The 24,635-nt window shown below is 39.5% G+C and overlaps 1 protein-coding gene across 3 annotated transcripts in view; it reads right to left on the reverse strand.

The window, feature by feature from the left end:
- The window catches only part of cdh23 (cadherin-related 23), a 195,409-nt gene that overhangs the window by 159,329 nt on the left and 11,445 nt on the right, over positions 1–24,635 (reverse strand). For all 3 annotated transcript variants that reach the window (XM_026191131.1, XM_026191130.1, XM_026191134.1), the window contains exons 2-3: positions 22,282–22,375; positions 19,416–19,490 (exon numbers count right to left, since the gene is read on the reverse strand). In XM_026191131.1, coding sequence (XP_026046916.1) covers positions 19,416–19,490; positions 22,282–22,366 — 160 coding nt within the window. In that variant the 5' untranslated portion in view covers positions 22,367–22,375. The remainder of the gene's footprint in view (positions 1–19,415; positions 19,491–22,281; positions 22,376–24,635) is intronic.

Here is a 24,635-nt window from a genome sequence, read left to right on the forward strand (position 1 = left end):
AACAGTCCAAAAGGTACGAGCAAAAAATACAGAACCTAAAGGAACAGGATTCATGAGGAACACTGCATGTACAAAGACAAGACTATATACATTTACAAAAGAGTGATTACACAGTAAAACAGGGCTACATGTAAAGACAGTAAAACACACCTGTTATTTTATAAAACTCATCTCAAGTTTTATAAAAAATCAGCTTAATGGAGACTTGTCTGTGGAAATAAATGTTTGTTTTTTTTGTTAACACTGAAAATACCGAAAATGGTGTTGAAGTATCCACTTCAGTGTCTATCTAAGTGTCCCGCCTTGTCTAAGGAACAGTTCCAGCTGAAATGCTTCAGACAGCAATGGTAACCTTTCTGTTTTTATCAGCAAGTTCTCAAGTCGCAGATATCTCTTAACAGCAAAGGAACAACACAACTTTCTCAAAGCAAAATTGGAAATCTTGGAAGTAGCATTGATGCTGACCGTCCATGCTGCTAACTGTCGACTTCACAAGTTGCCACCGACATGTATGGATTGTATGGGTTGTTACCGACACCTGGAGAAATGTCAATAGCACCCTGAGAAATATATTTAGTTTGGAAAATGGTGATGTTTTCAATACTTATTTTGTAATTTTTAACTATATATTAAATATATTATATATTTTCAACAATGTGTCTCACTTTTTCTATGTGACAAAGAAATGCTGAAAAATTGCATTTCTGCAGTAGATGATGAAAAATCAAATGAACGTTAGTGCAGCAAGAATGGCCATGTTAGTAAAGAGAAAGCTGTAAAATTTATGAAAATACAGCTAAAAGTCCAAATTTTATGCATTTCTTCATGTTTTCCAAAGCTGTCCAGTAGGCCAGATTGAGTACCGTATTTCCCGGACTACAAAGCGCACCTGAATATTAGCCGCACAAGCTAAAATCAGGGGAAAATCCTGTTTTGTACATACATTAGCCGCACCTGACTAAAAGCCGCAGGTGTTTCAATGTTGACTTATCATATGTAAGAGAATATGCACAAAGGGAATTGTCAGGAAAGAGATGGCTGTTTGGAGACATCACTTTTATTAATATTTTGAAAAACAAGTTATGGGTACATATTTGCACATGTAGTACATAACAGTAACCTACAGCACACCAGAAAAATAGATTCGGACTACCTTTTAGGCTCAGGTGCAGTGACACGGCTTTAACAAGAAGAAAAGTCAGTCATTCACCACCATCTTTCTCTTCTTCCTGCGCACTAAAACCACCAAAGTCCTTTCCTCCAGTGTCGGATACAAACAGGCTCAGGATGGCTTCGTCATCCACTCTCCGCTTCTCTCCTTCGTTGTCACTTTCAAAACCAAAGAAATCCTCGTTGTCAGTGTCAGAGTCGAACACCCTCTGAAGGGCCGTGGTGGTGTCCTCCTCTCCATCATGCAGCAGTCCAGCCCTTCAAAATCCGTTGGTGATCGTGGATGCTTTCACACTTTTCCACGCTGTCAGATTCCACCGGTGGAGTTGAGCATAACTTGCTTTTCGCAAGTTTATCGCCGCTCATCATCCACGCCTCCCGCTGAACGCGTAGCGCTACTTTGAAGTTTGTTTTTCGCGCTACTTCGTACGGCACTACGTTGCCTGGCGGACGGACATGTGACTAACATACCACTCTTGAACCCCGATCCTTCCGCCAGGCAACGTAGTGCCGTACAACAGCGGAACAAACAAAACAAATCGTCTTACGATATCACAAAAATCATGGACAATCCATAGAAAAGCCGCACCTGACTAAAAGCCGCAGGGTTCAAAGCTTGTGCAAAAAGTAGCGGCTTATAGCCCGACAATTACGGTAATTGCCAAGCCAATTCGTGCCCCCGGGCCTTATGTTTGACACCCCTGGATCACGTTATTATAGCATCACATTACTCCTATTTTATTGTTGGAAACTTAACATAACTTAGCGGCAGCAGCCAAGCTCGGGAATCTCTCTGGGACTTCGGCCTCACCAGACAGGTGTACCGTAACAGTTGCAAAACGACACTCTGGTCTGGATGCCGCCCAAGCATGTCTGATCCCGGTCAGCTCCAGCTCAGTTAGGTTTAGCTGACTAACTGGCCAAGTCAACGCCAGCTGGACTTTGTCTGGCTGGGCAGAGGTACAACCACAGCTCTATCTTCAGCTTCTCTTTCTCTCTTGCTCTCTCTCCCTCTCCCACTGTCTCTCTCTCATGTCCATCTGCTGTGAAGCCCTCTTGCTCTCATTGCCTCCTTTGCCAGTATCTATTCCAATTTCTCCATGTGTGTATCACTTTCACATCCATGTTTTCCTTCACCCCCTTATTGCTTCAGCCTGCCTCTTCCCTTCCATTAATCCTTCATTCTCTCTTTTTCATTTTTTTCCTTCAATATTCCTCCAGCACTTTCCTCCCATGATATTTCCCCCCCAATTTTTCTTTTCATTTCTTCTTCTTTTCCCTCCACATCACATTTCCTATCTGAACTCCCACTGTTTTCTGTGTGAGACAGGTAACAGCTGGAATTACAAAGGTAGAGAGAAGGGAGGAGATGCACATAGAAAATAAAGGGGACGAGATGGTCACTGTCTGAAAAGCTTGGCTGAAAATATATTAAGCTGACCAGTACAGGACTGCAATGCAGACATGCCAGAGCCTTAAGTGTGTGTGCGTGCATGTATGTGAGTGTCTGTGTATTAGAAAGAAAAGGAGAGAGCATGAGTGTGTTGAAGAGGATGCCCTGTGTGTGTGTGTGTGTGTGTGTGTGTGTGTGTGTGTGTGTGTGTGTGTGTGTGTGTGTGTGTGTGTGTAAACGCATATGTCCAGACTGTTTGTTACGCTGCAGCTGAATTTGCCACCATCACAGTTTTTTTCCCTCCATCCCATAACACGCCGCAGTTGTTTTATGGATTATAAATGAGCTCATTATCTGTAGTGCTCATTAGCTTTAGGTCCTAATTAGCCAAAATTAATATTGTTTCCTGACAAAGACATTGGCACTGGCAAATTGGCAATTGACCTCTTTGGTCAATCTGGGGAAAGGGACACAGTGATGAGGGGGGGCATAACCCCCCCCCCCCCCCAAAAAAAAAAAAAAAAACAGGACAGATCTGGACAATGACAGCTGCTCTGGTTTATCGGTTTGCGACGCCGCCCCCCTCCGCCGTGTCGTCCTCAAACTCGCGAACAACAACAAACTCATGAACAAAACAGCGTCTCCTTCAGCAAGACGCACTGTCATCACTATCACCCGAGAACTGTGACAGGTGTGGGTTAAAAGTGAGCACAAACAACCTCGTATTTTGTATGGTAAGTGTGCGAGTTTGTGCTGGCGTGAATGCAGGTACCTTACAATACACAATGACTGACAGCGGAAAAGCTCAGAATCTGTAATAAAAATAAATAAATAACTGGAGACAAACAGCAGAGAACAAAAAAAAACACCAACCAACCAAAAATGGGGGCTAAAAAGAAAGGCAGAGAAGACAAGCTTGCCTAATTCCTTAAAAAAGTGATCCGCACTTCTAAGTAGGCCTTGTGTCACACATCATCTCGGCTGTGAGATAAAAGGGACGAGTTCTATTATACTGCAGTCACTCCAGCTCACCACTGCACCAACGTGAAAAACCACATAAACATTACAGGATACAGATACAAACACACTCACATGCCCTCTTGGCCTTTTACGGAGCTTACAGCAAACACGCACATATTTAAAAGAGCTACCGCTAAAGTCACAATGTATGAACGTGTTCTGAAAAGGCTGTAGTGGTTTTGCATGTGAATGTAAGTATACTGAGAACATAATCAGACCAAAATTATTAAAATAGAATAAATCAAAGGAAGCACATTCGAGCCAGGGACTGGTCCACAAAATGAGGGACAGAGTGCAGGCACCCCACATGTCAGTTAATTCCATCTGGCACCAACACAATGGCCTTTATGAGAACAAATGTCAGCTTTCAAGACAAGGACGAGATAACCTTTCTTCATAGAATGCACACCAGCCTCTGACGACCCAACGGTGATATTACACACTGCAAGCCGCAGGATATAGGCTGATCTAGCATGTCATCCAAACAATAATTTGAAGGTTTAGCAAATATCTTGCTCCAGAAGCAATCGCATTTTTGTGATATGTAAAGCAAACAAAAACGTAGTATTGTTACTATCGCAACTTTGATGCTGCTGATGGCAAAAATGAGGTGTTGCAAAAAAAATGTGCACTAAACTCAAGTCCTTGCCTCAGCTGGAACTCACTTTCTTCTATCATGCTCGGGTAATTTTCAGAAAATTATCCCAACCTAGTTAAGCGATTTTTGAAAATCATCTCTTGTGGTATTTGAGACCTTCTGAGTTTCAAAGACCATTAAGAGTTTTCCATGACATTTAATTTCTCTTTTTTTGAATTTACATCTTCTTTATAATTAAAAAGAAGGCCTTTTTCCGTATGCATAAAAGAACCCCGAGCCTATCTGTATCAGCATTTGAGTCACGACACTAACCGCCATATGCATGTCCATCTTCAAAGGAGCAAAGAGAGACAGCAACAGATACATTCTCACAAACACACACATGGAAAGAAATGCGCACATATATGCATACCTCCTCCTCAGCTTTCCTGCACTGGAGCAGAGAGAGGTGGTCGCTGATGTGAAACATCAATTTCCAGGTTAGCTGCTCTGCGTGGCTCAGGCAGGTATCAGCCGTGACCCACCTGGGCCAGATAAGCAGCTGCGAGAAGCTGATCCGCCATCCAGCAATGCACCCCTCACTACAGGAGAATGGGGTAACATGTGCACACATACAACTAACACATACACATGCTCAAATGCATAAGTAAACAAAACAGTAAAACCTGAACAAATAAGTACGTTTGAGGAGAAAGAATGAAAAAAAAGAAGCTAAATATAAAACTACATAAATGCATAAGTACTGATCAGGTGGAAGGCAATTCCTCTGGATACCACTGCGATTAAACTGGGTTTAAATCCGAGGCATTTCATTTGCACACACACACAAACGGATCAACAGACTGAACTTTTTACCAAAACTGATATATTCGGGTATTGATTGATGATTTTGATGTTCCCCCATCTCACACTCTAAACTAAGTAGCTCACAAGTAAGTGTCTTGTCCAGTGACACAGATTAGTTTGTCTAAATTCTTGTGCTGTATATTCTTCAAACTCTAGAGACCCGCATACAGATGAATTTCATTCAAACCTAAATTTCATTTGGGGTCTAAATATGATTATCACGGTGTGAGAGCCCAGCTTCGATTAGTCAGCTAATCTAACAACTGCCACCGTCGCGGTGAGGCCTGTCAGCTGGGCGCTGGGCGCACTGGCAGCGCTGCTCAACCTGGTGTCGCAGCACATTCCCACAGACAATTTCAATTAACTTTTACAACCCTGAGAAAGATCTCACAAACAGCCTACAGTTATTCACACTTCCGCCGCCTTTGTATTTTTCTCAACGTTCTTACACTGTCTGGTCATAAGACAAAAAAACTGTCACGGTTCTGGGTCAGTTTGACCCAGTATTTTGAATTATGCTTTTGGTGTGTTTTGCATTTTGGATTCTTTTCTTATTATGATGATAATGATGATTATGACTCTATGTTTCGGTTATTCTTGTTTAGGGATTAGTTCGTAGGTTTTTGTGTTCTCATGTTTATTGCAGGTTTAGTTCAGTGTCTAGTCTATCTCTCTGTGTCGTGTCTGCGTGTTTGTTTAGTGGTGTCTTGTTTCCTGTTTTACTCTGAAGGCTCATGTTCCCGTCTTATGTCAGTGTTTCTAGCTTTGTTCCTTCTGTCTTATCAGGTCTTATTCCTCCCAGCTGTGTTCCCCTTCTGTCTCTAATTTCTTGATGACTGCCTCAGTGTATTTAAGCCCAGTGTGTCTTTGTGTCAGTGTCAGATCGTCTGTTATCCTCACCTCGTATTTTCCCTTATTGTGACACTGTGTTCATAGCCTGCTTAGTTACTCTGTGTTTATAGTTTTTTCCATAGTTCCTTCACAGAGTGCCTTAGCCTTCTTAGTTTACACAGTGTTCTCTGTCTTCTTAGTTTTCCCAGTTTCAGTGTCCCCTAGTGTTTTTGTTATGCCTGCAGCCACAATAAAGGCTTGCCTTATTTTGGAAACCTAGTTCTGTCTCCACCGTGTCTGCTCTTGGGTCTACCTCATTCCTCACGCCGGCGCGCCCCGCCGTGACAGTAACCCTGTATGGAGCGGGGCACACCACAGAAGCAGTATGTGTTAAAGGAGATAGGGAGATAAAGAGAGATCACTACACTCTGAAATGTCTAAGAGTCCAACTCTGAGGAATTACAGCTAAACAAACCTTAAAAAGGTTGCTGACCTGTGAAGATGATTCAGAGCATGACAATAAACACTTTTATATCACCTCCACAAAGACCTGTTTCAAGGTGAGCCTCAAATGACCAGGAATACCTACAAAATTATAAACAGTCAACAGTAATCAGGCAGTGAAATTAAATGAAAAATTACAGTTGAGCTTGCCGAGTCGTTCCCGTTATTCAAGTCAAAAGTGACATATCAGAGCCAATCAAACGTGCCCTTTCTTGATATGATGGTTTAGCATTTAGAACAGGTTGTTCACCAATTAGGAGGTTGGTAGATTGATTCCCCAGCTATTGCAGGAACTTGGGTATATAAAAACGTGCTGGTCTGATTGGGTGAATGAGGCGTGTGAGTTTGGGAGCTCACAGTAGAAAAGCACTATATGAGAACCAGTCTATTTAACATTTACACTGCAGCATAGATTCAGTTTAATACCACCCATAGAAAAAGTCTACACTGTTGGAAAGATAGTTTTAAAGGTATAACGTTTGCTTTAGAAAATTTTCATGCAGAACGCATGACACTGCTGCTAAACAGCAGTATATACAGACAAGAAAAAGAAGTCACTGAAAAGAAAAAATGACAGATGGTTAAAAAATCTTAAAATAAAACTTGCAATGATTTTGTTAGGTTTTTCTTTTTAGGTTGATGTTGTTGCGACACATTTCACATTAGAACATGACAGATGTGCCCAGGATTAAGTTGGCTAACTAAGGCCAAAACTGCTTTAGTTAGTTCATAATAATTTCGCTTCATGCAGCACTTTTCAGAAATAGATGTTGGAAATATTTGGGGGGAAATTTTTGTGGTTGGCTGAAGTAATAAACTGTTACCTTTAAGAATGACATGTTTTTTAAAAAACACAATCGTAACATGTTATTATGGATTAACAATTCCACAATATATAGCTCTTATATTTACAGATAACGCTGAAAGCTATTGTTCCAAACCTGGTCTCGACTACAGTTTGACAATGAAATATATCAAATTACTGTACATCAACTGTTATTTGAGTGGTGAAAATGTTACTTTTCTCCTGGACAAAAATTAAATATTGAGTGGCTTGGAGGGCACATTCCTGGAAAACATGCCAAAAGGCTGCATTGGAAATGCATACTGTGGGTAACATTTCACTCCACCACACCACCAGTATCATTTATCATTCCAAACTGAGTAAGACACAGCATACCGTGCGGGCAGGAAAGCAATGACAAAGTCAGATACTTAGAAAGAAAAAAGACGAGTGAAAATTAAGCGTGTTCACGATGTTTAGCATTCGAGAAAAAGCGGAAGCAATGTTGCAATGACGACCTGTGTGTTAAGCGTTTGCACGGGCCATAATAGCACTAACATATCACGTGCTAGGTAAGCGCAGACAATATAGCACAGCACAGCGTCATGATGGATGGTGTGTTTGCAGACACTGCTGAACTGTGGACCCCATTATTTCCTGGGGGAGGAAAGGGGGAGCAAAGCACCACCGGGGAGAGATAAGGGATGATTGACTAAACCAAAACAGAGGTCCCTCTTGGATGGCAGTCTGCTGGCATTATTGGTAAGCCATTGTGGGAGTCAATGCACCACCTCAATGACAGCAGCGAGCTGTCACAAGATGTAAAAAGATCAAGTGTATCCCCTTCCTAAACTGAGGTAGGCGAAGACTCTTCATGTGGAGAGGAAAAACTTCCAGTCATTAAGAATATCTCCCGGACATGTTAGGACTCATCTCCTGCCGAGATCGGATGGTTCAAACCTCAGCAGGAAGGAATACTTCACATCTGCAGCTGGTAGATAGGATTTATAAAACCAAGACGCGCATGCACAGCCAGAGACACAGTCACTGTCGTGCACAAAGCACATCCACCAACTCAAACTCACAGTGACAGATGCAAAAGCAGTTGCCAGAGATTCAAAAAGAACACATACACAGCTTTCTGATTTGGCTAAATGAGGACTAAACGTGGGAGTAAAAACAGACCAATGGGCTGCCCCGCTAGGAGTAACAATAACAAACATCTAGAGCATGCATGCTGCCGAGAGACGGTCCCAGATACCAGCTGATATGCTAAAAACAACTAAATAAACACTCGGAGGAACTTCTCCTGTCATTTTCTCCTGACAGTACCCTAATTACCCTTTCTGTTTTTTTAAAAAAAAATCACTACTCATATTTATTTACTTCTTCTTTTATGTCTTCTGTTCTGTTCCAACATACTTTGTCCACAGAAAACATAAAAGACAGGCAAAAGATTCCTGGGCATGTTCCAGTCCTGTTAAAGCCCTCCAGTGTGTTGAGGTATTTAATATGTCAAAAAAATTAAGGGTTCACAATCGTTCTAAATGCTTTTGACTATGCTTCCTGATGAGCAAGTAAAAGATTCACGGAGAGATAGACCCTTTCAAGGCTAACACTAAATACTTGAAAACATAGCAACTTTCTTGAACTCAGTGTTTTGCTTTTTTTTCTATATATTTAAATATATATTTATATATTAAATATATATTTAAATATATTTAAATGTGACAAAAAATGTGACAATTGAGTTTTTGATCGAATGTTTGGCTGATTACTTTAGAGCACGTGTGAGCTCTTTGCACCATGTTGAAAACGTGTGTTAAAACTGTGAGATCTTAAGATTTTTTTCTGCAAGAATGGGACAAAACTTTAAGTTTAATATTATTCAGCAGGTTTAAAAAATTTCACACATAACTGTTAAAAACATTACATCTTTAAAATGTTACACATATTAGATTCCTGCTTGTTCAAAAATAGATGTTGCTGTCCACCAAAACAGAGCGGTTTGGTGGACAGCAACATAGGTCAAATCAAAGTAGTGCAAAGATAATTTTAAGTATATTTATAATATACAGTATATATACAGTATAATATAACATCTATGTGGTAGGAGGAGCAGGTGTTAGTGTTAGGAAATGCTACCACAGTGTAGTTGGAGCCTTAAAATGAGAGAAAATGTATTGCTGGATGATGCAGAAGCTCAGAGCCAAAGATGGGGGAGTCTGTACCTCAGTCAGTGGTTCACACCAGTAGTGTCAGCCAGGTATGAGGTTTTTCTCTCCAAGCAGGTAATAGTCTGGCCAATTATTTGATCAGCAGCAGAAAAAAAGCAGTCCTCATCTGCAGCCAGGTGCAACAAATGGGGAATTAGATATGATTTCCAAATGCCTCTCAAGGAAGAGAAAAGCCTCAAAGGAGCATTCATGTTTCTTTAGTCATTTTCTGAACATTAAAATCAGTCATGTCTGGTTCCCGAGAGATTTTCATTGCTGCAGAAATATGGTTCAAAACACTATAGTGCTACACTGAAAATGTTATTTTCAAGGTAGCACAACTGACCTTGAAGTCTGTCTTATCTTTCCAACAAATCTTAACAAAAGAAAGTCATTTGCACACTTGACTAAACATCAATACAACTTCAATACAACAAAATCTTTAAAAGGATAACTTTAGAATTTGTACTGATGTAACATAAGTAAGACAACTGAAGTGTCAATAAAACATAGGCAAATTTACACCCTTTTTCAGGGCATTCATGCATGCCTAAATCCTGTTTCAGTGACTCTAAAAATAACTGATATTTTTGCATCTCTGTGTGTGGAGTGAAGCTGTGGAACAGACTAAGTAAAGAGATGAAGCAATGTCCGAGCATGGCACAGTTTAAACAGCGGTTTAAGGATATGGTTTTTGCAGGGTACAGGGAGGAGGGAGAGATTTGATGGGGTGTTCTTGTCCAATATTTTCATGTTGGTATGGGTATATATATCTGTAGGTTGTGTATCCTTTGAGGTGTTACTGGGGTTATTGAAAATGTGTATATGTGTGTATGTGTATATATATATATGTATGGATAGATAGAAAGATATATATATATATATATATATATATATATATATATATATATATATATATATATATATATATACATATATATATATATATATATATATATATATATATATACATATATATATATATATTAGGGGTGCAACGATACACAAAATTCACGGTTCGGTTCGATACTTTGGTGTCACGGTTCGATATTTTTTCGATACAAAAAAAATGTTCATGCATTTTTAATTTGTCATTTATTAAAATTATAAATATATATTTTAACTCAAAAGTACAGTTTTTAAATTTAACCCTAACCCTTGTGCGTGTTTTTTTATTTTGACAGCGAATGCGCACCTGCGGACCACTTATGTGCAGCCCTGGTTATTTAGCTCGTCATATTGCAGCCACAGAAATTCTTTTGTCCATGAAACCATAAAGCTGCACTTTCTTTTTGCCTTATAGTCTGATTTGTCATAACTTCTCCGTTTTGTGGTAAGCTTTTCTTTGGCTGTCACTTCTTCACCCTGACCTGTCTTATTTGGCTCAGCAGAACTAAAATATATATCGTGCTGCTTTTACACACGCACTCACATAAGCTCAGCGATTCTCTGCGCGATCAACCTCTCACATGTTTAAGCTGAGGGAGATTTCACTTGTCATGTTTGCATAGTAAGCTAACGATTAATAAGACGATGTCAGAGGAATTGGTGCACAAATTATCATCACTCACAGATCAGTGCTGTCGCTCTCTATACACAGTTCGCACGATTGCAAAGTGAAAGCAAAAAACAAGCGCAAATTCAAACGCGATTTCAATATGTCACATATTGACAGTGGCTCACCGATGCCAATGACATAATTACCCAGCTACATTTCTGAAAGAATGCAAAAGCATTGACATATATTTTTCCTTCCTACAATAGCCCGACGGGCAGGGAAGAGATAGATTTTGGTAGCCCGACTGAAAAAAATCGCTAGCTCCAGGACGTCGGGCTAGCGATATTGCAAGCCCTGTATCTGATTGAGGAATCACTCATCTTTGGAAAAGAGAGTTTATTACAGAGAAATGTCTCTTTCCAAAATAAAAGCTATACTATCCGCTTCTTCTGGGCTATATTCGCAGCAGCATAAGGAGAATCACGTGCTAACAGCTGTCTAAATGACTCGGCTAAAGTTAGTAGCATGCTTGTTGTTTTTGTCTTTGCACTAGGATGATGTCGGCGTAAATGTGCAGTCATATTCGTTGTGTTCCCACTAGTGCTTTCAGGTTGAACTCGTTGAAATGACCTTAACGCCACAACACGGCAAATCTCCGTTAACGAGCTACCGCCGATCGTGCATGGGGCTAGACGGCCAACACGTTAACGAGCTAACTGCGCTAACACACTAGTTCCCACCCATGTAATTGAGCATTGCATGGCACATCCAACATACTGTTTTACTTTAGTCCATGACTCGCTTACCTTCAGGGTCATACGTCACATGAAAACCAAAATAATTCCAAACGCCAGATCTGAATGTTGCAAGGAGAGCTTAACTTCTGTCTCGCTAGCTTGCCCTGCGCTCTTCCTTCTGACGATGCTGTCTGTGTTGAGCGCTCAGTGGATCTGCGCTCGACACAGACAGCATCGTCAGAAGGAAAGTTGATAAAATAAATTACAAATGTTGTATTGTTCGATACATATGCGAACCGAAAGCACTGTATCGAACGGTTCAATATCGATACGAATATCGTTGCACCCCTAATATATATATAATTCATATAAAAAATACACGTAACATATAATGTAATTGCGAGGAGGTATTTCTGCAGTCTACTGATTAGTGGATAGTGGAAAGGGGGTGGGATTAAATAAGCGTATGCTTCTTCCTGCTCCTTTTTGAACATGAAAGTTATTTGTAGTTGTGGTTGTTCGTTTGCCTTTTGTTTTGCTTTGTTCATTTGTCTCTTTTGATTCTATGTTGTTGTACTTTTTCAACATGTTCAAAATAAAGATTCAATCAATCAATCAAACTATATATAATATATAATAATAATAATAATTATTATTATAGGAATAACACATTTTAGTATTATTTTCTGACAATGTGCTCTAATCTTATATTTTGCCATCTTGTCTATGGAAGTGAGCACAGAGTGAAAACATGTTTAAATGTCTGATGTTCCTGATGCTTTGATGCCACAGTGCACACACACAGAGGCCTCGCATTCTTCGACAGCTAGGTTTGTCATGAATAAACGAGACTTACTTTGCGTCAGCAGAAAGAAAATGAAGATGTAATGTCACGACACAAATAAATGATGCACAATAATTCAAAATACATACTTGAAACATTAGTTCTGATAACACAGGGTTATTGCTGTGTCTGCTCATTTAATCTCTATATACTGTTGAAAAACGTTAGTGCTAAAGTAGGTTAGACTGCTAAGAGATTATTGGCTATTTTACCTTTCTGATCCAATTTATTTGCTAGCATATTTTTACATGCCAGACAGGGAGCTGATGTACTTTTTTCATTGGTTGTTTGCAATAAATAAAGGGAAGGACACTGTATTAAAGGGAAGAAAGAAACTTTGAAGTTTCTTTTTCTTCCATCATTGTATATATTTCCTTTTCTTAAAGAAAAGGAAAATTGAAGTTAAATCCAGGTGAGACCAAGTCGCACGTGCGCAATTACGCACTGCTGGCACGGTCTCTGCGCACAGAAAATCTGCGTTGCGCACAAAAAAAATCTAACCTGAATTGAAATTAAAATGAATACTTCAACAATCCTGTTTTGCAGTGTTAGTCAGTGAGTGACTGGCTGCTCCCATTTGGGATTAGAACGATGCCAATTTATCCCATAGTTTAGCCAATAAAGCATATACGCAGCCAATCAACGTCATTGACAGGCTATGACAGCGTCCTTATGTGCCGACACCGGTGTTTTAGTTAGCAAAGCGGCGTGGCTGATGTGGAGTGAAGCCACGTTAATGACAACGTGTACAACCATTGGAGATGTGAGCAGGACAGACGGAACAATTGATGGAAAAAGTGTGGACTTTATACCAGTTTTTAAATTGTGTTGATAGGCCACGTAAAACCAGAGTTATGATAAACAAAAATATGCAATGTTTGGTTTTCTTCCTGAATACTATCGTTGTTTATATTTACTGCGGGAAGAAACGGTAAAAACGGCGTTTTATAAGAAAAAAGGCTCGAAAGCTCTCTCCGCCTGTGAGCAAAAACAAACCCCACCCCCCTCTTCCTTTCCTATTCGTCCAAAAAAGTACCATGTCGATCAATCAAAAAATGATATGGCAATGTGGCATCTAGTTGTTAAGAAACGGGGTGAATTTTTAGGACTGACGGCGGTGCTTTGAGATATGAGAGATTTGCGCAATTTAGCGCAAATCTTGTGCAGTTAGTGTGTAGTGTAGTCAATAGTTTTATTGTGTGTGTCAGAACAATGAGGCGACTACTGAATGTTACAGGTGTTACAGGAGTGATACATCTCCTGTTGTCAGGCCTGCAGGTATACGGCTGTTGTTCTCCTTTATCTCATAGTGGACAGAAATTAGAAATAATTGGTGTGGCATCAGCTGATTGTTCTGTAAATAGTTTGAAATGTTTATTTAAAAATGCCTTGGCTGCATTAAAAAAAAAATAGCTGCAAAAAACTTTGTTGTTTGCCAAACTAAGTTACTTTTTTGAAGAAGTAACTATATAATTAATTGCCCAACATTGGTCATTATATACTGTATTTTGGAGACAGAGAGTTACAGATTCTCTCCCAGACCACAGACTCATATTACAAGTCAGAGCCTTATAAAAAAAAAAGAAAAAAAAAGAAAGAAAGTTGAACTCCAATTTTGAAAACACAAGTTATTTTTACTTCCAATAGTGTTAACATACTACACAGGTCAATGACTAGATTTTTTTAAATTTTCATTGTAAGTGGGCTAAAGCAGTTAATTAAAAGTAGTCTAACATAAATGTAAATGCTGTAATTTGATTATTTTAATAAACCATGTAACTTGGATGGATTAGATGCCGGCGTGACCACAGTGCACGCGTCTGATGTCGCTCACAGTGGTCCAAGGGACCGCTCAGGGAGTTTGTGTGTTCGCTCAGACACGTGAAAAATTAGAGGGAACATTGGTCGGAAGGCTACCTCATATGTTAATGGCCAACAGCAAATTAAATTAGAATATTATCATACGTTGATTTGAATCAAATTATGCCTTTATTGAGTTGGAATGTTTTTTCAGTGTTACATTTATCTTTTTATTGACAGCACAAGGGCACAGAGGAAGAGAATGAGAGCAGGATGGTGACAGCAAAAGAGAGAGAGAGCAAAAAGAAAGAAGTAAGAGTCAAAATCAACCGCATAGTTATAAATCCAAAGTATCTTCTGTTTTGACCACATTCACTATATTTATATCATTACACTGGGACTTTTTAGGACAACCTGACAATAAAGATTTGCAAAATTGAACAAGTCCAGGTTTATGATAGATTGTTTTTTTTTAAATATCTGAATAATGTTGCGTTGATGACTTGGTTGAGTGCCTGTATGTGGTTAAGAAACTGGTATAATGTTGTGCATGTTTCTCCTTTGATATTGCATCTCCTCTACTACAAATAGTTAACTGGCTGTAGAAAATTCTTGTCAACATGATATTTGTCTTAGGTTTGACAATAAGGGTGCACCCTAAAACGGGTGTGTTATTGAAATCTGGGATTATTTTTCTGAATGATTCAGAGACACTATAATAGGTAATACAACTATTTAGGTTGCAGAAAGTTGACAACATGTGCCAACAGCATATTCCCTTTAACCCTTTATATTAACTTCAAGCACACTATGATTGGGGGCTGAGCTCCCCTAAATCTAAATGCTTGATTCCACAATCGCCCCTGCCATGACCTGTTTAATACCAAATTTGTCTATGCCGGTTCAAACACTTGCTTTTAGATGTCAGATAAAGACAACTCTATCAAAAAGTATTGATCCAGTAAAAATAAAAACCATTCACATTAGGACACCATCAACCCACAACAACCCACAAAAATTATAAATACCGCTTTTTCAATGCATGCGGGCAAGCTGACAGAGCCGATCGACCGAATTAGAAGGCTGAGAAAGAGACAGTGTCCAGAAAACAGAGAGTTGACGAGCCACAGTTAATGCAGAGCATGCTTGACAGTGGGGAATTGGCTGGGGAGAGTACACAGACATTATCAACACATTTAGGGGAACACTTTAATAAGTTCTTCCTTGGGGCTACCTCTTGCTCTTTAATTATTATTGAATTGGGTACGCCACAGAGCTAATTAAAAGTGCAAGGTATTTACTGTGGCAGTCGAGGAATGTGAGGGTGCAGAGGAGAGCAAGAAAGAAACGGGAGAGGGAAGACGTTCTGACAGAAGGTTGTTATTTTAATTGTTTTAATAGTGTCCTGGTAATGGGAGATGCAGCTATGGCTCTACATCCTTCATGCAGACTAAAGGAGAGAGGGAGGGGGGGAAAGTGACTCGAAGAGCCATGCTTCAGGTCTCGTTTAGCTTCTTCTAAAATCAGACAGAAAACATGAGAAAGAAGAAAATACACTGTAAGATAGGAAGATCTAGTTTGGCTAATAAAAAACCTGGCATATATATCATATATGCCAGTCATGTATGTCCATTATGTGATCTATAGGAAATAAAGACTTTTTTCTCTGTTCAGGTTGATGATGAATATGATCAACTTACAATAACTCAAAGGGTTGCTTCAGAAACACATCTCCTACATTCATGCAAACAGCACACAGAAGCTTATCTCCTGTTGTTTTCTTGGACCTCTGAGGATTCTCACTTCCTTGGTAAAAAAAAAAAAAAAAAGAAAAGAAAAGAAATTATTTTGAATGATTATAAAAAAACCTTATCCCACATAAATGATCATGGGTTGGCATGAGGTTAAAGCACAAGCCAAATTGTTGAACAGAACGAGGCAGCAAAGCCTTTTGCTTAATTGGCATAAACTACAAGACATACATCAACCTTCCCAGCAGAGTGTGGAAGTTTTTGCGACAAATGTTGTGTTTCCACAAGTTAATTACATAGTAGAGAGCTTAATCTGCCGAATCAGGGCAAAGTGGATTAGGAGATGAGAGCATTTAATCAAAGTGTTCTCTCTGTCTAATTACACATCCCATTTCCTGACACAACACACACTGTTATCTGCCATTGCATTTAAACACCAGCTCTTCTGTTTAGCTGCCCTCCCCTCCAAGACTGAATGATCGCACTGCCTGGATGTGACAAAATAAATAAATGAATAAAAGTCACTGAATGTGAACACATGTAGACTCGAACTAAACAGAGATGCGCACACAAACACACGGACATGCAGAGACTGAACATAAATGCGGAGAGGATTTGGTTCCAAACAAAACATTAAAATATATGTTATAACATGTATCACTGTATAACTGCAGTGTACAGCAGACCACTAATGCAACATAATCACAAGCATCGTTCATGCCAGGGTGGGCAAAAGATTTCTCCTGGGTCCTCCTCACTCGTGTTTTAAACTGAAATTGTTCTTATTTTGGGCATGAAAAACAATGGAACCTCTGTTGGACTCAAAATAATCAGTATAAGGAGAAATCTGAAGAAGAAAGCATAGGAAAGAAACAAGCTTTCTGGTTTCTGTTTGCTTGCAGACTGATTTCTGCTGACCAGTCATGCGTTTGTGTTTGGTGCAAAAAGAACTGTAGTTGCTGAAATATAATCTCAAAACTACTGTCTATCACCTGACCACAATTTTGCTTCCTAAAAGCAAAATTTTATTTATTCAAAATGGTCAGAGCACGTAGCAGGAAGATTTGGCTCACCGACTATATTGGAAGCGCCCACAAGTTAGCCGTTGTCCCCGGAGTCATTTGACCAGCCAGTATGTTGACAGTATACAGTATATGTCACTTGTGTGAGTTCACACCAAGTCACAGCGTAATCCCACTGTGTTACATATGCATCTTCAGCACACATCTGCGCAGCATCCTTCAAACAACTTGTGCCAGTTCCCAAATCAAATCCCTTGCTGCTGAGAGGAGGAGAGAAGTGAGTGAAATATCCATGTTTGGATGTGTTCCCTCATCTGCCTGATAAATATTGTATTGAATGTGTTTTTGCATGGTGTACGAAGGCATGAGGATACTGACTTAGAGGCCATGTGCTGAAGTTACCGATCTGCTGAAAAGACAAGGCCAAATAAAAGGTGTTTTAAGTGTCTCCACGAGTATCCATGTACAGCAATTTTCCCAGGCTGTTTTTCTTGTACCTGTTATACTAATTCTTGGTGTCATCTCAGACAGCCCGCTCACACGAACCACTGTTACACCACCACAATGACTTAATCCAGCAACCTCCATGGTAACCGAATGTAACCAATCACTGTGGCTGTGGAAACCTGATCATTGCGCTCAAGTTGAGCAGTTTGGCTTCCAGTCAGCCAGACAGGTGCTCATTTACGTTCATCAAATTTGTGTGAAAATAATGGTCTAATGAAGTACAGGGGAACATATTAAGTTTTGAATATGATTAAATCGCCTCCACTGTGCCCTGAAAGGCCAATTTAACACTTCTTTATTCTTTGCACAATCTTTGCACCGAACCTTGAGATGAGAAAATATGCGGGTTCTTTTTCATTATGGCCTTTTATTCAAATGAAAAGCAAGCGTAACGTCAATCCAGTGTAGCTGTAATTGCTTCTGTACACCTACACTTGTAGGTGTTTAGGTTGAAAAAGAATCTTAAGCTATTATTCACTAGGTCACATCCTTTCCTCACATAACACACCAACATTTGACTCATAGGCTCGTGTGGTTGTGTGAGTACATTTGTGTGTTTACGTGTTTATGAATTGGAAGGCCTCCTAGAGGAGGACATCTGCTGAGCTAATAAACGATAATCTTGACAAATTGTCACTGTCTGATCATTCAAGCCGGCTTCACAATCACATTACTGAGTAAGCCATTACAGACCGGGCCAAGGACATGACTGACAGCTCTCTAAACCAATGGAGGGCGTTGCTGTACCAACGTCCAGCTGCTTGAGAGGAGGACAATAATTCATGGCCTAAGAGCAATTGGAATGTGGAATGGAGTAGTTAGGGAAATTAGTAATGCCACCCACTAACATATCCATGCCCTTCACTGGTTAGAACAGCAGCTGAGTTTATGAAGAGATGGCCTTCCGCCAGAACCGACTTTGTCCTTTTGGATAAATATGGCACACCAGGCAACTATTGAGGGCAACGGTGTTTGAGGTCATGATTATGCAGATTTACAGTAGGTCCTATTGTGGGATACAGTAGTCTGTCCTGGCTATAGTACAAAACATTTAACTGAGATGATGACACTGGAGATGACATTGACAGCTTGATGGTGCATTTTAAAAACACAAGACAATGCCCGTGACATGCAACCACTCGCAGAAAACAGCTCTCAGGGTGTAGACATAAGTGAACAATTTAAGACTCAGACTAGGAGTGTTGACAGACTGGTAGAGTGTAAAGGTCATGTGATAAAAAACAAACTCCTAGAAAATCAATCCACTATAAAGGATTTTAATTCCAAGCCACTGACACCCTCAGAGATGATGAAAAACCTGACATCTTCAAATTGCCCTGTCAATCACCACAACCAACAGAAATGACATGGAAAAAAAAGAGAAAATAAATACAGGGTATAATAGAGCCAAAACTAGTGGGACACGTAATGAACAAGCTTATAATCACACAAAGGTACCCGATGTGGACGAGTTCTTTCAGACATCAACATCAAGAGGAGCTGTTGTGCAAGCTTAATATTATATAGCATAAAGAATCATTCAGACAACCAGACTCATACATATACACGCATCATGATAACGGACATCCATTTCCATCACTGTCAGCGTTTTTTATGACATTCCTCTTGACTTGCTTTTTCTTCCGCGATTTGTATTCAAGGAAGAGAGGACGGAACATATCTGTGCAGCGAGTACAGCGACGAAGCCAAAACAAAGACTAACTTACTTTAGACCTTGTAGACGCATCACACATAACAGTGTATCCCAGCCTTTTGGAGCCACAGCACATATGTTACATTAGAAAAATCACACTGCCAAACAAAAATGTCACAAAAAGTACATTTTCAAAATACGAAGTATAAAAATGTACTGATGTGTGCTGAATCTACTCACCAATAGGTGTGTCTTCATAGATGAGAAGGTAGGTCGAGAAGAAGTAGTTCAGGAAACGTGGTGGCTGGTTGGAGCCTTTGGGGAGAACAGAACAATTCAAGATACATTTCACTTTTTTTTTTAGAAAACTTGTCCTAAAAACAACAAAAAGAATATTTTAGAAATCTATTAAAAACTTGAACTTTTAATCCCAGGTTAACTTCTTCTCTCAGAAGTCAGAAGTTTACCACTAAAAGCATTTTTAATGTTCACGAATTTAAGTAATAACTGCAATTTGGCATTTTTATCAAAAAAATAATAATGTGCTTTGATGAATTTGAGAATTCATGAATAGCAAGTGTTGCTCATGGTCTCTGATTGGTCTTCCTGTAATATTTTTGCACATAGCTGCTTTTGTTAAAATAAAAAAGGGGCAACAGCATGTTTTGATTTCTCTCCCTCTCAAATATTTATACAGCAAACATCATAATATGAATGTCTATAAATCAAACTGCACTACAGCTGTGTGTTCAGTTCATGATGTTAGTCTTGCAGGCAGCATTAAACTTTGATTTGACTGCAAAATCAAACTTTGGACATTTTCTATTTTCCCACCATTTATCTTGGATTTTGTAATCAAAGCTTTCTTTAATAACCTCAAGGAAGCTTTTGTGCAAGTTGGGTGTTTGGGTTTTTCCTGCTGTTCTGTCCGTGTTCGCTTCCCAAATCTCTCCCTCAATTTTCTCAACTGCTTATCCTTCTCAGTGCCACTGGGTACCTGGAGCCTATCCTAGCTGTTAATGGATGTGGGCCGGGATACATCCTGGAGAGATCGCCAGTCTATCACAGGGCTAGTCTTTCCTCATCCTTGATTTTGTTATCGTCACTCATCCAATTTTCTTCTCGCCTGCCTTTTATGATCCAATCAGCTTCTCTTCCCTGGTCTTTGATGGTGAATCGTTCATATTGTGTCCTACATGTCTACCACCTGTCCCACAATCGCTACCAGAGTCTAGACTCCTGGTGTCCTATCCTAAATGCCCAAATAACAATTTTTTATTATTATTTTAATATTATAAAAACTTTACATGAATATTTTTTTAATTTTAATGGTGCAGATCTAGTGCAACGTGTAGGTACTGTGGTATAAAATGCGTCAATAGCTGCACTTTTTAAAAATGAGCTACTTTTTAATTCCTTTAAGATAAAGGAATTAAAAAGTAGTGGAGCAGTGGAGCTTTATCTTTGATAAAGCTCCACTGCAGCTTTATCTTTGATGTCTTCTCTTTGTATTAATTTTTAATGACAACTGCTTAAATTTAACAAACAGAAAAACCATCTGCAAAGACAAAAGTAGGAAGATCTACGTATGGGAGGGATTGTCCATTACAACACAACAGGTTAAAAGGGCCTGTTAAAGGGTTAATAGCGTCCCGTGTTTGGCGAGTGTTCTGTAATGTCAGAAGGCAGAGCAATACAAGCTGTTTTTTAGGGGGAAAGATCAGCGAACAAAGCTGATGGTCTTTGATCAGCTGAACAAGCCGGCAGACCACAGAGACAGTGAAGCAAAAGAAAGGGGAGGCCAACTTGTTTGAAGTGAGAGTGCTTGATAGAGTGAATAGGTGCTTTGAAAGTACGAGCTTTTTGTTCAGTCATGTGCCCGTCTGTGCAGAAGAAGATGCTCATCTCTGGCTTGCCTCTAGCGCTCAAGTGCCAAGAACATGGAGCGTGCTTGACAGGGTTTGAAGATAGTTAGGGTGAGGGTTAATAAGCTCCTGTCCGTACCTGTGGTTTACACCAGGCTTGGTTAAAGTAATGCGGATTGATTACAGCTACAAAATAATCACAATGATGATCATAAATCCAATTTGCTGGATCAGGGAGGTAATGCTCAAGAGAAGCACAAGGTCAGTGTGCTAATGGGGTAGTTAGAAGAGGCAAGAGAAAGAGAGGGATTTAAAAGGTGAGGAGAAGAAAGAGGGAGCAACACGGAAAGAAAATGTGCGAAGTGAGAGACTGGAGGACTCCAGAGAAAGAAGATCTTGATAAACTCATTGCGCTTGATGGAAAGAGGTTGTGACAATCGCTTAATAACTTTCCATGCTGTTTCAGCGCTGCGTGTGATTGGAGGTGTCTCCTGCCTGTCACTGAGAGACAGTTACCATGACGTTCCACAACAGCTGAGCTCTCCCTTGCTATATCTGCCCCCCCCAAAAGCCTTCATACTCAGCAAGGAAGCAAACCAGACATTTTTTTCTTGGTGGTGCTTATGGCTTAACACTAATAATGTGAGACATTATGCAAGAGACAGTGGGGGAGAGTAGAGAAGGAAAGCGTGAGCGAAGGAATGATAATGAGAAAAAAATGGGAAATAGGATTGAAAGGTGCACAGGCCAGGAAAAAAGTGTGGGAAAGCATCATTTAGCGCAGGAAACAGGACAACTACTCCTGCTATCAACCTAATTAACATAAACTAGCATCTTCCTGTTTTGCCTAGTAACTGATAAAGATACTAGAAAACCCATAGTTATTCGTGATACCTTATTTGACTAACAAAGGTAGATCTGCAGTTAAATGTTGACACCACATAAATTTTTTAAAGCCTTTTATTCTTGGAAGTTTGACTGATTTAAAACCTTTTCAGTTATTCAGTTTCAAATTCACACTGTTCTACATATTCACAAAAATAGCTGCCAACTAAAACCACAATTTGCTACTTTTTATCCACGGTCATAAATCAAACTGAAATGCATCCACTACTGCAGGGATTTATGGTAACTGTATAAAATATGCAGCATAAAGACCTTTCCCTAATAACCAACACTCGACAAAATGAAAGTCTAGTCTGTGGATTTACAGATCCTTATTCTTCGCAGCCAGGACTTACCTTCACAGAAAGAGTGGAGAAAGAGGAAGGCAAGGAGGAGCTTGGCGACTGCCATCCTGCCACCTAAACCCACACTCCTCGACATCACCTGCACCTGATAAAAGACAAACACAGAATACAGACAGATCATTTTGTTTACCAAAACTAGGCCTGATCCTCAATATATCAATGAAAAACAACATTTCATCCTCAATTTTACAAGCATTTTCTTGGGTTAAGCCCAATTTTCATTGTTTATTTCCAGATGAATTGAGCCAGAAGTTCTTAATGGCTTTTAATTTTTTATATGTATATATATACATACTGCTCCAATTTAAGTTACCACTTACATGTTTATAATTATTATTATTGGACTGCTTCAGGACAATGAATAGCTTGAACCCATATGGCTGTATGTAAATGGCATGTGGGTGTAATGTATTTGAATTATATGACTGGTGCTTTAGCTTTTTTTTTTCATTATACTTGTCCTATTTCAAATGGTGTCTGCAGTATGTTTTATGGTGAACCTGGTGAAGCCCACAAGCTGAAATGTGTGTGTCAAATAATACAGCTGTCCTGTACACTACAAGTATTGCTGGAGCTCTCTGGCCATAAAATACCCCAACACAAGCACAGGGTATATCACAAACAATCAACTCATTTCAAAGTCCTTTAATTCACCAGTAACGATCACCGCACGTACTGTTAGAAAGACAGTTTTCGTGAGTTTCATGTGGTTGCTGGTACAGTAGGTAGCATAACAACAGCAGCGGCTGCAGTGTCTCCAGACATGCTCGCAAAACTATGGGGCGAGTTTGACTATCGTATGGACATATGCAGTGCAGGGGACACACTGAGCACTTCTGAACATTCGTTTTGTATGTTAAACTTTATGTTAAGCCAAGTATTTTGAAATGTACTTCTATGTCCATATGCCGTGCCTTGTTTCAGCAGGGCCTCACAGGTAGGCAAACTCATTTGGTGACAACTTAATTTTTGAGTGTTATCTTTCCAAATCCTCCTCCTTCCTGAAGCCCACTGTGCCATTGCTCACAGTAAAAATGGTGCAAATATAGGGCTGCTTTTCCTTCACGTATCTAATAGCGAAGAATGGCAAATGATTAAAGAGACACCAGCGTAAGAAGCATGGATATACAATTCAAATACTGCTGTGGTGCCGTTAAAGGTGTTCTGTATGCAGTGGATTCAATTCCAGCAAGGCAGCTAAAATTTACAGGTGAGTGAGAAAGAAATTTCAAGTAAAGAATAGGCTGTCATTGCTTATTGTATAAATATGTGTGTGAGTGTATTTGTATGTGTATATGTCTTTATTTTAGCTATGCATGTGTGTCCCTTTCAATAGGCACATTTGTTTTCATTTGGATTCTAGTTTCCTCGGCATTATTTTTATTTCAATTCCTGTAACAATGCAGTCTGTATGGCTGTCACTATTATTTGTTTTACCTCATCCCTTCATCCTTTCCTTCCCCCCTCTTTTATTCACATGAATTTATCTCTCTGGGACCCTGAACACCTGGCTTTCAGGGGAGTTTTGTTTTGAATCCGCCAAATACTGACATTTAGACAAGACCCCTTACTGCCACATCTGAACACACTGGGCAATTCTTCACTGCAACAAATTTCCCCATGTAGGACAGAAGTCCTTTAATGCTGTGAAAGGGGGTTTCCTATGACAACCGAACTAGATAAATGTAACCAAACAGTAACTGAAAACAAAACACATCAGTGTCATTATTTATAAAGGCTGATAAATTAAAATTTGATTGAGATGGAAGAAACACCCTTCAACCATCTTAATGTGGGAGAATTTGTCCACCAGAGGGCACTCTGCAACTTCCCTGTTGGTAACACAGGTGTAGAATAGCAGGAACACAACAACTAACTGATCCAAGCAGAGAGTGTGAACAAGAAACTCATGACCCCTCACGAAAGTATTTATAAACTCTACAGTCAAGTAAATAACTACACATAAAAATTATTAGGGAAATCCGTTTATGTTTCACATGTCCGATAGAAAAAATGGCGGTTAATACTATATCAGAATATCACATATTTGAATCATCAAATATTGTTACTGGTCTTAATTGGTATTTGACACAATGTGTCAAACTTGTTAAATACAATACAGCTGTACTAAATATCTGTTGTGCAATATAAATCATTTTTATTTACCCTGTCCTACATATTAATGGTGGATATTTACATTGCTGTCTGAAACAGATCCCTCAGTCCATTACCTGCACACACACAAACACACACACACGCACACACACATATAATCCAGACCCTTACTCAGCCATCCTCCAAATGCTAACGGACATTTCTGAGATGACAAATGGGTGAATATGACT

Source organism: Astatotilapia calliptera, chromosome 13 (genome assembly GCF_900246225.1).
Source record: "Astatotilapia calliptera chromosome 13, fAstCal1.2, whole genome shotgun sequence".
NCBI classification, from domain to species: Eukaryota; Metazoa; Chordata; class Actinopteri; order Cichliformes; family Cichlidae; genus Astatotilapia; species Astatotilapia calliptera.